This window comes from Nothobranchius furzeri, chromosome 8 (assembly GCF_043380555.1).
Source record: "Nothobranchius furzeri strain GRZ-AD chromosome 8, NfurGRZ-RIMD1, whole genome shotgun sequence".
NCBI lineage: Eukaryota > Metazoa > Chordata > Actinopteri > Cyprinodontiformes > Nothobranchiidae > Nothobranchius > Nothobranchius furzeri.
In genome coordinates this window covers 78,328,416-78,344,700 of record NC_091748.1, presented here as the reverse complement: position 1 = coordinate 78,344,700, position 16,285 = coordinate 78,328,416, and the positions used below count along the sequence as shown (strand labels likewise).

Sequence of the window (16,285 nt, the reverse complement as noted above, 5' to 3'; positions counted from 1 at the left end):
CTATTTTTGCTCATTTTAATATATTTTTAAACATTTTCTAAATGCTTTTTTTATATTTTTACAGTGTTTGTTTTTGTGAAGCGCCTCGTGATTTTTATCTTTAGAGGCGCTGTAGAAATGACATTTTCTTCTTCTTCTTCATAAAGAACAGGAGATGAATGGATGATTCCAGATTTGCTGTTGCAGCTAAAATTTTATTAGAATAATTTATTATATTAGATTTTAAATAATTAAAAGTTTTATGATGTTTTATTCTGAGTGAAATGAAACTTAATAAGCTTAAGTTTTTCTGTTTTGTATTTAAAAAGAATTAAATCTAATTAAATAAATATTTTATTTCTACAAAAATAATTACTTCATTGTCCATTAAAGTGCCCCCGTGTGGACCGGAGCTCCAAGAGTTCATTCAATGTAGCAAAATCCAGATTTTTCTAAATATCTGGATTTTATTTGGAACAAACAGTTTTAAATAAATAATAATTTAGATGAACAGTTTTCATCGTGACTTTTTGAGGCAACTCTGATCAGTAGGGTTAAAGAAAAAGTTGAGTTTTACACAGGTTCAAATTCAAGCTGAAAAATCACACACACACACACACGGGTGTAGGTGGGCGGTTCTGCTGCCTGACCTCTGACCCGTCCCCTTATCGATCAGACCGTAGGTGCGTTTGTTTACTGGTCAGCAGCTGCGTTCCCTCCAGATGTTTCCTGGTACGGAACGCTGAGTTGTTGACGAGCAGCGGGTCGATGTCTCAAAGGTTGATGTGGCGCTTTAGTGTTCTGCAGGACATCGACCCGGTTCCACCAAAGTTCTGCTCATTTGAAGCTCAGCACTGAAGCCGCTCAGGTAAACGCTCAGGTTCCTCCTAATAATCAAACTTTACGGGTAGCGCTACGGTCCAGTTTAGGAAAATCTCATTAAAGGGGCATGTAGCGATTACTGCATATTAATTATGACCAATAAGATGTGATGATTCCATATAAATATGAAATATCAACCTGATTGATCGTTGAGAGTTTAATCAGAAGACTCTAGGGTTCTTTGCTTCTCCAGGGATCATAAACACACTTCGTATTAATTCAGACAGAGTCGGCATATAGTTTATAAAATGAATTTACTTATTTTACCTAAACTAATGATTAATTCTTGACTAGATATGAATAATGAGAGGTGGTGTGGTGGATGTGAGGTGCTGTGATGGAAGCTAGATGTTGTAGCAACCGTTCTTTGTATCTGAGAGAAATTGTGAAATCATCTTATTTATTTGTTAAGGTGTAAATCTGAACATTTAACTTGGTTATTTTATTTAATCAGCAGTTAATCTCCAGGTTTTTAATCCGTAATCAGCTGTTTGCAGGTGTCGGGTTAAAGGGTAAACTGGGACGGATAACGGAACGGATTCACCGTGAATATGACACACATGATACTTAAAAATGCTCCATGTTTTGGGTCAGGAGGGAAAAGTAAAGGTTCAGATTTTGACGTCAGATAGTTCAAAACTCTTTCATTTCACAAAACGTTTCCTGCTTCGGCGTTCCAACGTTCTCCAGTTTTTCATCTTTACTGGGTTCTATGGGAACCAACCGGCTTTCTGATTCTACCTGAATGAGAAAAAACAACCGGCGAGGAAAGAATGAGTTCCTCATGTTTCCTGTGTGAAGTTGTAACATTTGCATTCCACTTTTCCCACATGGAATCGGGTATTAAACTATGTGGTTTTCCCATAAACCTCAGATCAGGTTTCCGTAGAGTTCTCCCTGATTGCCTTCGTTTGTATCCTTATGACTTCATAAGCTGCAGAACCCAACAGCTCCTGAAGGTTCTGGATCCCGTGTTCATACAAAAGTCCAGACAGCGATCCAGAGGACTACAGTGTGCGGGAGTTCCTAAGGGAGGAGGTCTGTGGAAGACCTGGAACATCAGAGGAGCAACTGAAGGTCCAAACAGGAACTGACTCAGACAATCAGAGCTCTACTGGGTCAGAACCATCAGCAGGCAGAAAGGGGTCCAGTCGACCTGATGCAGGGGAAGCCAGGTCGGACAACATCTGGAAGATTCTGTCATGAGTTGGATCAAAGACAGATGAACTTATGAAGTTCTCTGGAACCCTTTAGGACAGGAGTAACGGACCCTGGTCCCGGAGAGCTGCTATCCAGCACGTTCTAGAGCTTTCCGTGCTTCAACACAGTTGAATCAGCAGCTCATCGGGCTCTGCAGAAGCCTGTTAATCACCTGCTGATTAAAATCAGGTGTGTTGAAGCAGGAAAACACCCAAACCAAAGATGGGTGTGGTCCCAATCTGGATTAAAGCAACAGCTGCAGACGTTGGCTGACTAAATCCATAACTAACGAGGATGTCAGCTCAGATGGATTTAAAGTTTTTCACATAGACCGGCCAAATACAGGTGGGGCGTGGCTATTTATATCAGATCAATATTGATTCATCAATAATCAATCTGTAAACAAATGGAGGTTTTGGCTTCAATCGTGGAAATCGCCAAAATACTTTTTCTAACTATTGCTGGGTGCTGCAGGCCTCCATCGGCTTAAGGAGGCTTCATCATCCTTGAAGCATCTCTGATCAAAATGACATCACAATGAACTCCCATTAGCTGGTGACTCAGCTGGCTCTGGCTAAATGCACTTTCAGGTGAAATCAAAAGCTTCTGTGACTCCATGAATATTAGCCAATTGGTCAACCAACCCACCAGACCCAATCGTAAGAGTCCTGATGAGTCCACCTGGATTGACTTAATTTGAACAAATGTTCCTCATTAATTCTCATCGTTAGACGTTTTCTGGAATGACTTGAGTCATCATCGTGTCGTTGCCACTGTCAGGAGCACTAAAAGGCATAAATCTAAATCACGCGTCATTTACAAGAGAAATCTTAGACAACTCGGTGAACAAGCTCATCATACAGATTTGTTTTTGGTTCACTGGAGGCTAATAGATTTGCTACCAGATTAGTGATGTGTCGGTCGTGAACGAGCCGGCTCTAAGAGCCGGCTCTTTGAAGTGAACGACGGGAGCCGGCTCGTCATTGGGAGCCGTCCCCTCCCCTCCCCCCTCCCCTTTTGCTTTGGTGAAAGCTACAGGCGATTGGTCAACATGTGTAACTGCGTGTCCAGACTGTCCACACACAGAGCAGTAGGGGCGGGGAAGAGGGAGGATCAGACTCAGACACACAGCAGAGCACATGTGGGTGGAGGGAGACGAGAGGGAATGAGGAGGAAAAAGACGAGCGAGAGAGTGCGACGAAGACGGTGAGAAAATGAGCGCCAGCAGTCGGCAAGTGGAGATTTCTGAAAGTGTTCAGTTATTAAAGCCAAAGAAATGATAAATATTTGATATATTGCATTTTTTACATTAGTAAATCATTTTACATATAGTTTAGCATTATTTTGGTTATAAATAAACTCTACGCAACAGAAAATTTGAGGAGCCACTTGGGAGCCGAAAGAGCCGGCTCTTTTTGGTGAGATGAGCCAAAAGAACCGGCTCTCTAAAAAGAGCCGGAATTCCCATCACTATACCAGATGTTGAGCTAGCCTGAGCATTCTTCATGGAAACTTTCATGGAAAAGATTAATAAGCATGCCCCATTCAGGAAACTCAGAATCAAAGGACAAGAAAGTCCCGGCTTCCCCTGTGACCCCTGGTGTCTTAACTTTGTCCCGTTTCCTGTAGAGCAGGGACATAAAATTAGGCCTAGTCCACATGTAGCCGGGTTTTTTAAAAACGAATATCCGCCCCTCCAAAAACTTGCATCCACACCACCTTGTTTTAAAACAAAACTCTGTCCACACGTACCCGGATAAATATGTTGTTGAGGACATGCCAGACCTGTAGGCGGCAGTACTTCCCCCGTTCTTAACCTCGTCCTTCGTCTGTGGTCTTCCGCAAGGAGCAGTAATTCCGCTTGCAAACACAAACAAGCAAAAAGCGCTTGGACAATTGATGGATCGGGTAGTGACAGAGCGCAGCTCTGAGGGCTTCCATGCTGTCGGCTAGTGTAAACACAGGTCGCACACGTGATGTCAGCATTTTTTTGTCGCGGAAAGTGACGCTGCGGACCTTAAAACTCCGGTTTTGTCCGTCCACACGCAGACACCCAAAACGGAGAAAACGCAGATCTTCACTTTGGCCGGAGTTTTTAAAAAGATCCGTTTTCGTGTGAAAAAACTCCGTTTTCGTGTGGATGACAGGCCAAAACGTAGAACAATATCTACGTTTTGGCAGATCCCCGGCTACGTGTGGACAGGGCCTTAGTAGAACCCAGAAACCCATCTGGTCCAAACACGATCCAACCCGACTTTTAGAAAATGGCTGCTGATTTCACAGCAGAGCCAGTCTGGAAGTCTGCTTTTGTGTCTCCTTACTAAAAGGTGGAGACCCAGCTCTATGAAATAATGACAGACCAGTATCTAATCTGCATGTCCTAGTGAAACTTCTAGAGACCCTAGTAAGTGAATTTAAAGACTTTTTATATTTAAACGACCTTCTCTCAAGTCTGCAATCAGGTTTCAGAAAACAGCGCCATCCTTCTAGCCTGGCAAGCCAGACTAAATAAATGTATTATTTAGTCTGGCAACGCTCCATTGACGGCTCTCGGTTGTGGGGCGGGTTCTACCGTCGTCTTTCAAATGATCTCCGCATGCTACTGGACAATGAATGTGACATACTCACCACAACAGCTATCGGTAAATGAGGCGGTCCGCAGTTGAAGGAGAAAACGCATCATTTTTTCTAAAAAAAAAAAAAAAAAGCACTTAAATACATCTATCTGCTCCTGATTCTGATGAAGCCAAGTTCTAATAGTCCAAAACTGATGAAAAAGCCGTTTCAAACGAGCTGTCGCCATCTTGTTTCACTCTGTTGCATCATCCCACCCACCAGGCATATAGAGTGCCCTGATTGGCCCACAAAGCGGATAAAGCTCTGTGATTTGTTCACTAAGCAGATAGAGCACTATGATTGGCCCACCATTATGGACCAATCACAGCTCTTTATGTGTTTGAAACCCCTCTACAGAGCTGTGATTGGCCAGCCAGAATGCTGCTAGGGGCTGCAGAGGTTCCAGTTGAGCGCTCCTAGACCAAACTTTGCAAAGCAAGAATTTGGTCTAGTTCACTAGGCTACCATCCTTCAGCTACAAAGGTGATCAGCGACATTGTTGCTCTGGATGAAAAGCAGTGCTGCGCTTCACTTCTTAGTGATCTGTCAAAGACCCTGTAGACCATGCCGTTTTAAAACGGAAGCTTCTTTGTTTGGGACTGTCTGAACATCGTGGTTCACAGACTGCTTGAAGGACAGAACTCGATGCGTTAAATATGATGGGTTGTCCTCTGAACGTTTGAGTGTCCACAAGGGAGTACCACAGGGTTCATTCTTGGGGCCCCTCTTGTTCATTATGTATAATGACATGTGTCGGATGCTAATTTGCACTTTTATGCTGATGACACACTCATTTACTGCTTTGGAACATCCCCCACTGAAGCTGTTGAATTCTTACAGAAATATTTTAATGAAGTCCAACAAATATTTTATTTTTGAGGCACAAAAGCGACCAGTTACGGCAGCACTTCTGTCTATTCTGGATTATGGAGACCTCTTGTATATGAATGCCTCAGCGCAGTGGCGGTTCTACATCGAATTACTCCCCGGGCGAGGCCCCCTTTGAGCGCCCCCCCAACCCCCCCCCCCACCACCACCACCACCACCACACCACCCCATCTGCATGAACACATGCATGTTTTCTACAAACAGGCATGTTTTATTAGAACGACTATTGAACATTAATTTTTCTAAGTTGCACATATTTACATTAATTACTATGAAGTTGTCAGAATGTAAAGCACTATACATTATATACTGTATCAAAATATATAGAATCAAATATACAAAAACAAACAATAACTAAATATTAAGAATATATGAACATAATAGATAATAAATATTCTAAATAGCAAAAATATTTCACACATAACAAACTAAAGATAATCACTACAGCATTGCACTTAGCACAGAAAACACAAACTAAAATTAAAACCTAACCTTGATGCAACATCATCAATAATGTCATCACATGAAATCTGCTCCCCCTACTGAGTGATTGATACTAATCAGAGCCAGGTTAGTGAGCCGCCCCTGAAACATAGGTGACCTCAGGTATGACTTGATCAAGTTTTGAAAAGCTCCTCTCAGCTTGAGCCACAGTGACTGGCAGAGCAGTCCAAAAGTTGGGGTAGATCTCCAATAGATCTCATGATCCATAATATTTTAGAATTGCCTCTGAAATTGTAATTTAAACTGACATAACAAACTGTAGACTACCAAAAATGCCAACTTTTACAGAACAAATCATGTAAAAAATAATCAGTGCAGCCATCTGCAATAAATAAACAGGATAGTTAGTGGTGACTGGGGTGTTTTCTTCTGCTTGTAGAGTGGTTTCATTTATTATTATGTGAACATGATCAACATGTTTGTTGTTGTTCAGGCAGGCCACAGGCTGCAGCGAGCATTTAACAAATCCTAGTTTGAATCAGTAAAAAACGATTCAAGGACTTTTTTCAAACCATTTGAATATTCGTTTCAATATTTCAGCCCTATTAGCTCTGTTAGCAATTAGTTGACCGCATTTAACTGTTAAAATCCCAGTTAACTGGTTCAAAAAATTGAAAACATGCATCATGAGAGCCACATACCTTTATCTTTCTGCTCTTTTTTCTTTTTTTCCCCCTGAATCGGGCACCTGGTGGTTTTAGCCTTTTTATGTTCATCTCTTCTGTTTGGCTCCTGACTCAGTAAGTTTCCTTTAGTCAGGACTAAACAATTTGACCTTGATGGGGGGGTGACCACAAAATCGTTTTGTTTTTCCTTTTTTATTCGGCCATTTCACACAATTCAGAGAAACCTGAAAGAATGATAGGCCTGTGTTTATGATATTATGAATGAAATATGGAAGAACGTTAAGATGTGATTGACTTTAGCCATGTTACAGTTGATTCAGCCCCTGCACGCTCATTTCATCTGGGAAAGACGCAGAGGTGAATTCCCCCGCCGCACCCCTCCCCTTCCTGTTCTTCATAGACACACGGTGCACGTGAACGTTCTCAGTCAGCAGGAGCGCCTGCAACTGCAGGGGGCGCCAACTTGCTGTTTCCAATCCAGACACTGTCATATGACAGATAATAGAACACCTCGGTGCTGCGCAGATTTCCTTTTTTTTTTTTACTCCGCGCTTGTGCGCCCCTTTTGTGTCATGAAAAAATGCCGCCCCGGGCAACTGCCCTGTCTGCCCGTGCCTAAAACTATGGCGTTTAAAGCGTGCCACAACCCGTGCACGCGCATTGGGTCCACAGCGCGCGTGTGAACGGGACTCGCGAGCGCAAATATACATGGCGAGAGGTCATTTGTGCACTGAGAGGGAGCAAACTGTGTCTGTGAGCGCACAAGGATGTGCACAAGTGACAAACCTGCGTGCGCGCGTTGTCAACGAGAACACGGCAGAGGAAAACGTGCGCGCGCGGCAGCCTCTGTGCGCGCTCGGCAGCCTCTCTGCGCGCTCGGTTTCTGACTCCTGCTCGCTCGGCTGTAAGGGTTTTGGCACTCTGGAGGCGTGGCCTGTGGCAGATCTTCTCTGTCCTCTGATTGGTTAGTGTACCCCGCACTTTACCCTCTACCTATCTATACAAAAAAGTCTGCTGTTCAAGCAGTTGCTGGCATAGCTCAGTTGGGAGAGCGGGTGACTCTTGCCCCGGAGGATCCGGGTTTGAGGCCGGGCAAGGAAAATGCAGTAGATGTCATGTTAATTTTTCTTAATTTCAGGTATTTTACAGTTGTGACCGTTCAACTGTCATTAAACGTCCGAATGTTTGCTGGGCAGTGTTTTAAAAAGTGCACATAAGCTAGATGGTTTTAACCATAGAAAATTACATTTTTTGTGATACTGGAAAAATACATACTGAAATAAAACTACTGATTGAAAACTTTATGACTGTGGTTGTACAATATATGACTCACTAATACACTGCAAACTCCCTTAGAGTGGGGCTTCCAGAGAGAGAGAGAGAGAGAGAGAGAGAGACAGAGAGAGAAAAGTTCTTGCCTCATTAATGAATTGTTTATTTTTTTCAGTATTTAATTGACAAATTATCCTTTCAAATAATTAATTGATGAGTTACATAATTGTCCATTTAGAATTGTTGAATGGACTGAGTCAAGTTTGGTGCACTTTATATATTTCAAAACATGTTTTTTTTTTATTTTAATGATGCATATAAATAATTTAAATGTTAATTTAATGAAATATTTCTATTTTTTCATTACCTCACCCTTGTTTTGACAAAAACGGGACCTTGCTGGATAATATCATGGAGAAACTATTTGTTCACAGTACATGGCTCAGTGAGGATCTGTGTAAAGGAGGAGATACTCAGAAATCTGTCTGCAGATTGTTACAACCCAGACTGGAAGTGGTGGGCTGTAATAAGAAAGGAGACCAAACAGAGGAGTGGGGGTTCAACAACTGATTTATTTAACAAAAGTAAGGATTTACTAAAGCAAGTTAGTGAACAGAAAATGGCCAGTGAGGACTCTCCACCACACAGGAGAGACCCAGTGAAAGCAGAAAAACAGTAGGCTTTGTAGGCAGCACCACACCCTGAGCCCAGGTGCCTCCAAGGCTGCTTAACCAGCTGCCTACAACAGAAGAAAAACACAATTAAACACAAATGAAAACCCAATGAGACGGTGGGGGCATCACAACACGTTCAGGACTACCCAAACACCAGTAATTCTTGACTGCACTGATCTGAGGTGTCAATGGCCATATTCCCCTCTCTTCCAGAGTCATATATTTTCCTCAAGTTCAACTGCACTCTGAAGAGGCTCATTTGGATTGTGCCACATAGGCCAGTGACCTTTGTCTCAGCACTGTATGCTGGAACTATCAGCGACCAACCTGGGAATCTGGTGCGATGAAAATGCTACAACTAGAGATGGTCATCTTGGTAGACAGGGGTTTCTTCATTGATGACATTGTGCCCTGCAAAGTGTACAGGCCAGCTTTCCTTTCTGGCAAACCTCAAATGTCTGCATGTAAAGTTATAGAAACAGAAGCCATAACATCTCTGAGTGCATGTGGAGCGCTCCATTCATCTGGTCGAAGAACACAAGCATTTTGATTGTTATTCCCCTCCTTGCATTTGTAAACAATCAGCTATATGCTGTGGTTTTTCTCCTTACCAACTTTTAAAATAGCCCACTAGTGAAAGCCTGGGCAAAGAAGCCTGATGTCTGAGAACCTCAACATATGTACGGCAACCACACTGTATATTTACACACTTTCATAAAGAAGCTGCATATCAAGCTTTCATTCAGATGACCTTCAACAGTGCTGCACCCTGCTGAGGGACATCCGAGTAAAACCTTGAGATGGCCATTTTCTGTTCACTAACTTGCTTTAGTAAATCCTTACTTTTGTTAAATAAATCAGTTGTTGAACCCCCACTGCTCTGTTTGGTCTCCTTTCTTATTACAGCCCACCACTTCCAGTCTGGGTTGTAACAATCTGCAGACAGATTTCTGAGTATCTCCTCCTTTACACAGATCCTCACTGAGCCATGTACTGTGAACAAATAGTTTCTCCGTGATATTATCCAGCAAGGTCCCGTTTTTGTCAAAACAAGGGTGAGGTAATGAAAAAATAGAAATATTTCATTAAATTAACATTTAAATTATTTATATGCATCATTAAAATAAAAAAAAAAACATGTTTTGAAATATATAAAGTGCACCAAACTTGACTCAGTCCATTCAACAATTCTAAATGGACAATTATGTAACTCATCAATTAATTATTTGAAAGGATAATTTGTCAATTAAATACTGAAAAAAATAAACAATTCATTAATGAGGCAAGAACTTTTCTCTCTCTGTCTCTCTCTCTCTCTCTCTCTCTCTCTCTGGAAGCCCCACTCTAAGGGAGTTTGCAGTGTATTAGTGAGTCATATATTGTACAACCACAGTCATAAAGTTTTCAATCAGTAGTTTTATTTCAGTATGTATTTTTCCAGTATCACAAAAAATGTAATTTTCTATGGTTAAAACCATCTAGCTTATGTGCACTTTTTAAAACACTGCCCAGCAAACATTCGGAAGTTTAATGACAGTTGAACGGTCACAACTGTAAAATACCTGAAATTAAGAAAAATTAACATGACATCCAATGCATTTTCCTTGCCCGGCCTCGAACCTGGATCCTCCGGGGCGAGAGTCACCCGCTCTTCCAACTGAGCTATGCCAGCAACTACTTTACCAGCAGACTTTTTTATATAGATAGGTAGAGGGTAAAGTGCGGGGTACACTAACCAATCAGAGGACAGAGAAGATCTGCCACAGGCCACGCCTCCAGAGTGCCAAAACCCTTACAGCCGAGCGAGCAGGAGTCAGAAACCGAGCGCGCAGAGACGCTGCCGAGCGCGCACAGAGGCTGCCGCGCGCGCACGTTTTCCTCTGCCGTGTTCTCGTTGACAACGCGCGCACGCAGGTTTGTCACTTGTGCACATCCTTGTGCGCTCACAGACACAGTTTGCTCCCTCTCAGTGCACAAATGACCTCTCGCCATGTATATTTCCGCTCGCGAGTCCCGTTCACACACGCGCTGCCATGTATATTTTCGCTCGCGAGTCCCGTTCACACGCGCGCTGTGGACCCAATGCGCGTGCACGGGTTGTGGCACGCTTTAAACGCCATATAAAACCGCTACTGCCTCAGCGCAGTGTCTTGGTAAGATTGACGTGGTTGTCGTGCCTCGCTGAGGTTTATTACTAACTCTAGACCACCGACCCATCATTGTGAGTTGTATTCTCCAGTGGGACAGCCCTCTTTGTCCACCAGGAGGTTGGGACATTGGTACACCTTCATTTATACCCTTCCACTGTGTTATCGGGTGACCACGCCAGGAAAGTTGACCATTGAGCAGAATTGATGGTTTATCTCTTGAGGTCCATGCAGCAGGGGTGAGGTTGTGCTCACTCCTCACTCCTGCCAAGTGGACCTCAAGGGATAATCTCACCTTCCTGATTAAGTAAAGAATAAATAAATAATAAAAACCGTGCTGGATGGCGGACCAGGGTTCCCTACCCCTGCTTTAGAACATCGGGAATAAGCAGCAGGAACATTTTCAGCTCATAAGATTAAAGGTTTTAGATCAAAGGGTGTTTTTAATCTAACTGACATTAAAATCTAGTTTGCTTTTTAACACACTTAAATCTGTCGTCTGATTGGTTCTCCACCCAGGATGAGGTCTACAGGTTCCTTACTGCTCCTGGCCTTTCTGCTGCTGCCGCTGCTGTCTGCGGCCGTGTTCCTGGACATCTGCACCGCCAAACCCAGGGGCCTCGCTCTAGAACCACGCTGCATCTACCGCAGCCCGGAACCGGAGAACGCCGAGGAGCTGACCCTCGATCCCGAAGAGCTGCCAGAGTTCACCAACCGCAGGGTGTGGGAGCTGTCGAGGGCCAACAGCCGCTTTGCCTTGTCTTTGTACAAGCGGCTGTCCCTGAGCAGAACCGGCGAGAGCAATGTCTTCATGTCTCCCATCAGCATCACCACCGCCTTTGCCATGACCAAACTGGGAGCCTGCAACCGGACGCTGGAGCAGATCATGAAGGTTTGCGTCCAGCGCGGGCTCAAACCCAGAGGGAAGAAGCTGGGCCTGAAATGGTCCAACAAAAGCAGGAAACATGAAACAGTAGCTGTAAAATGACGTGGGTTTGTTTGGAACACGGCGCTGACAGAGTAGCTAATCCCTGTCTCGTAACCAGAAGGTTGTGGAATTGAGTCTGTCACAGTCGTTGTGCCCTTGGGCAAGACTTAACCCCCCTTGCCTGCTAGTGGTGGTCGGAGGGACCGGTGGCGCCAGCATTCAGCAGCCTCGCCTCTTGTCAGTGCACCTCAGGGCAGCTGTGGCTGCACTGTAGCTCATCCCCACCAGCGTGTGAATGGGTGTGAATGGGTGAATGACTGATTGTATGGTGAAGAGCCTTGGGGGGTTGTATAACCCTAGAAGGAGCTGTACAAATACAGGCCATTTACCATGTTTCTTGGTTGTTTAAAGCCTGAAAACCCCAAACCTGATCAGCAGCGTCCCTCTCTGCTGTGCTTGAGTTCTGCCTCCTTCTGACATGCCTTTACTTTCGCAGGTGTTTGAATTCGACACCATCAAGGAGAAAACGTCGGATCAGGTCCATTTCTTCTTCGCCAAACTGAACTGTCGTCTGTACAGGAAGAAAGACAAAACCACGGAGCTTCGCATCGCTAACCGGCTGTTCGGAGACAAGTCGTTCTTCTTCAACGAGACGTACCAGAACATCAGCGAGACGGTGTACGGAGCCACGCTGCTGCCGCTCAACTTCAAGGTGTCAAACCCAGCATCACAGTTTCCTCTCAAACATTTCAGATTTCATGCAGCTGCTTCTCCGGTAATCTGATCAAACATGAAACAACAGAAACGGGTTTAAATGTTGGAGACGGCTGAATTCATCTGCAGTGTTTAACTAATGACCTCTGACCCCGCTTTAGATGGTCTTGTTGACAGAATTTCCACTCTTTACCAGTCGGACCAGTAACTCCGGTGTTCTGCGTTAGGTGGACCCAGAACAGGCTCGGATCACCATTAATGAGTGGGTCTCTAATAAGACGGAGAACCGAATCCAGGAGACGTTGCCTTCAGGGGCCTTGGACTCCACTACCATTCTAGTTCTGGTCAACACCATCTACTTCAAGGTATCGAAGCTGAAGTTCAGTGGAGAGTTTTAGTCCAGAACCACGAGGTTCCTTATGGAAAGATTCTGAAATCAAAAGCAGGACATTGTCTGCATATAAAGATGCTCTGACCCTACTGGTGCCCCTCCCCGGTCCTCGAGGACCGGGCTGGGGCACCTCTGGACGTGGACTGATGCCCACTGGCTGAGCTTTTATTTCCCGTGTCTCAGGGTCAGTGGAAGAACACGTTTCCCAAAGAGCAGGTTCTCCCCTCGGACTTCAGAGTCAACGCCAACCGTAGCTGCCAGGTCAACATGATGTACCAGGAGATGAAGTTCCAGTACAGGTACTTCCCCGACGACCAGGTGCAGCTCCTAGAGATGCCGTACCGAGGAGACGACATCACCATGGTGATCATCCTGCCGAGCAGAAACATCCAGCTCTCCCAGGTAAAGGTCCTGGTTCCCAACGAGGAAAAGGAGTGGTGGCAAAATAAACACAAATAAAAAAACATACATTTAAAATGTATTTATGATGAACGGGACTGGAATAAACGAATAAATGATTTTGTTTGGCGGTAAGATTTCAGGATTTCAGATTCTATTAACAAAAAATGTGAGTTTGGTTCGTGTTTGACACGCAAGCAGGTGACGAGATTTAAACGTTGTACATGGTTTATCCTTTTTGTGTGGTTTTATTATTTGGAGCTGTAAAACAAACATTTTAAAATCCATAAACAGTAAAAGTAAAAAAGAAAATATAAACAAATAAAGGAAAAACGTCTGATCCCAAAGGGAAGAGCCCACGCTCACTCGTTCCCGCCCCCTCACCACTCCACCAATCTCCCTAAAATAAACCAGGATCATTACACACATCCTGGGAATGCAGCAGCTCAGGAATGTCAGCTTGTCCAGTAATCAGAAGGTTGCAGGTTCGATCCCGACTCACACCAGAGAATGCTGCTCTTGTGCCTTTGGGCAAGACACGTAACCCCCCCTTGCCTGCTGGTGGTGGTCGGAGGGACCGATGGCGCCTGTCGGTGCGCCCCAGGGCAGCTGTGGCTACATCGTAGCTCATCACCATCAGCGTGTGAATGTGTGGATGACTGATGGTGAAGCGCCTTGGGGGGCTGGAGAACCCTGAGGAGTTATACAAACAGAATATTTACATCTAAAAGAAAGAAAACAATCGTTTATGACGCCTCTCAAGATAAAAATACTGACGCTAACAATTCCTATAATAAATATATTACTACTTTAATAAACACACGAGTATTTTCTGTAATTATAATAATAATAACAGCAGAAATGATAAAGACAACATTTATGTTTGCTAAATATCTCTTTGTGGGATTTCAGTAAAAAATTTTTTATAAATGTTTATAAAATAAATTTAAGATATTTTTCTAAAATAATTCATTACATTCTTAATTATTATGTAAAATAATAATGTAGTTTTTAAATATTTTTGACCATCTTTCGTTTAACGAAGTTTAATGAAGAACCAAGGAGGCTTCAGTGATGGTTTTATTTTCTGCGAACAGATTTTTATCTCGTGTGCATCCGGACGGTTGAAGCTCCTCCTGTCGGTAGACTCCCCCAGGTGAGCTCTGTGTGCGTTCTGTGTCCAGGTGGAGGAACGTCTGAACCTGAAGAAGCTGAACAGCTGGTTGAGTCAGCTGACGGAAACCACGGTCTCCGTCTCCGTCCCTCGTTTCAGGTTGGAGGACGGCTTCAGTCTGAAGGACAAGCTGCAGCAGATGGGTCTGACCGACCTGTTCAACCCCGACACGGCCAGCCTGCCAGGTGCGTCCACCTGAACCGCGGGCTGAGTCCAGAGTTAGCTCCGTCACCCACAAGTTCTGTGGGTTCATTTAAAATCTGGCACCACGTCGGGTCGTTGTTGCTCTAAAACATAAGTTAATCGAGATCTCCTCCTGAAAGGTTAAAGGTCAAATCTGGAAACTGGTCCTGAGCATAAATAATAAAGCAGCTGGAGCAGAGGGTTCTGTTATCCAGGACCAGAAATACTCATAAAGAGGAATTCATCTTTGAGCCTATCTGCTCATCTGAGGAGTTGGTCTGATCTCCGGACAGTTTCACATCTTCAGGACCAGAACAGCTGTCGTACGGACCGGGCCAACCGAGCTCCTCGCTCACAGGGCAGGTTTACAAAAACCTTCTTCCTAGGAGACCAGATGGGATCCTAAAACGGTCCGTTTGACACCGTCAGATGTACTAAACAGTATTTTTAGCTGCAGTTGTGAGACTTCTTGCAGTTGGTAGGCTCAGGGTTGCAGGTTTGAATCCAGGCTGTGTTAGCAAGTTCTCCCCATGCAAGCATGCGGATGGAACTGGGACTTCACCAACGCTCCTGTGTGGGTTTGTTTCAGGGATCCTGGAGGACGGCAGCGAGGTCCTCTTCATCTCCGACGCCTACCACAAAGCCTTCCTGGAGGTCAGTCAGAGACACGAACACCAGATGGTCCGTGAACGTTTCTGGTTAAACGGAGACTCGGCTGCTTTTTCCCAGAACTAAAATGTTTGACCTGTCGGGGGTTTGTGGAACAGAGCCCAAAACTCATGGAGCCACTTTGGTTTTCTTATTGAAACCAAAATGGAAACATGACTTTTCTCACCTACATGTGAACTGTTTGACCAGAAGATCCATGGTCCTCGAAGGCCAGAACATGACATCTAGAATAATGGTACACAACCCTGGTCCTCCAGGGCCACCATCCAGCATGTTGTAGAGCTTCCTCAGCACACTCTGCACAGTTTGAGGTGGATGGGGCCTTCCAGGACCAGGGTTGGAGACCCCATGAAGGACGATGGACCTGGAGGTTCTTTGTTTGGGATCTGGACCTCTCTTTGGGTCACAAAACACCCATTTGACCTAAAACAATTTATAAAATCACAAAACAGAACAGCTAAGAGTCTGGATACCCGTTGATCCAGAACCAGTCTAGGGGGGTCACAGGAGATACTACAGGAAGTTAAACATCTGCCGTTTCCAGGTGAACGAGGAGGGGAGCGAGGCTGCAGCATCCACGGCCGTGGTGGCCGTCGGCCGATCCCTGAACATGAATCGAGAGGTTTTCCTGGCCGACCGACCCTTCCTGGTGCTCATCAGGGAGTCCACTCTCAACACGCTGCTGTTCGTGGGCCGCGTGTCCAACCCCTGTGACCAGTGAACCCCCCGGCACTGTCAGCACCACCCAAAACACCGATGTGTGTGGATGTTTAACATAGAAGTCAGTAAAATCCAGACTCACTGCAACAGCAGAGGTGGTTTCTGACGGATTATCATCGTCGTTAGGTTATCTTTGATATGTTTGTGTAGATTAAAGCAGCTCATCTCGCCATCTACGAGGATAGATGACATCTTTATAATAAAGCCATTCTCTTTTGAGTTTATTCCTCGTGTTTCATTAAAGCATCACATGAATCCAACTGAAAAGTCCGAGCTAAAAATGTAGATATTTCTTGAAAAAGTTAGTAGAATACATTGT

The 16,285-nt window shown here is 44.4% G+C and overlaps 1 protein-coding gene across 1 annotated transcript; it reads left to right on the top strand.

Moving 5' to 3' along the window:
• Window positions 1–693: 693 nt before the first annotated feature.
• serpinc1 (serpin peptidase inhibitor, clade C (antithrombin), member 1) lies at window positions 694–16,190 on the top strand. Its single transcript, XM_015971236.3, has 8 exons — window positions 694–847; window positions 11,308–11,680; window positions 12,213–12,428; window positions 12,658–12,795; window positions 13,005–13,223; window positions 14,405–14,579; window positions 15,167–15,231; window positions 15,791–16,190. Exons 2-8 carry the CDS (start codon window positions 11,309–11,311, stop codon window positions 15,965–15,967), a joined length of 1,362 nt encoding a protein of 453 aa, XP_015826722.1. The 5' UTR covers window positions 694–847; window position 11,308; the 3' UTR covers window positions 15,968–16,190.
• The last annotated feature ends 95 nt before the right edge of the window (window positions 16,191–16,285 follow it).

Coding starts and splice junctions, on each gene's coding strand:
- serpinc1 (XM_015971236.3), top strand. CDS start 11,309: ATGAGGTCTACAGGTTCCTTACTGCTCCTGGCCTTTCTGCTGCTGCCG. Junction 12,796..13,004: donor TCAACACCATCTACTTCAAG/GTATCGAAGCTG, acceptor CCCGTGTCTCAG/GGTCAGTGGAAGAACACGTT. Junction 13,224..14,404: donor GAAACATCCAGCTCTCCCAG/GTAAAGGTCCTG, acceptor TTCTGTGTCCAG/GTGGAGGAACGTCTGAACCT.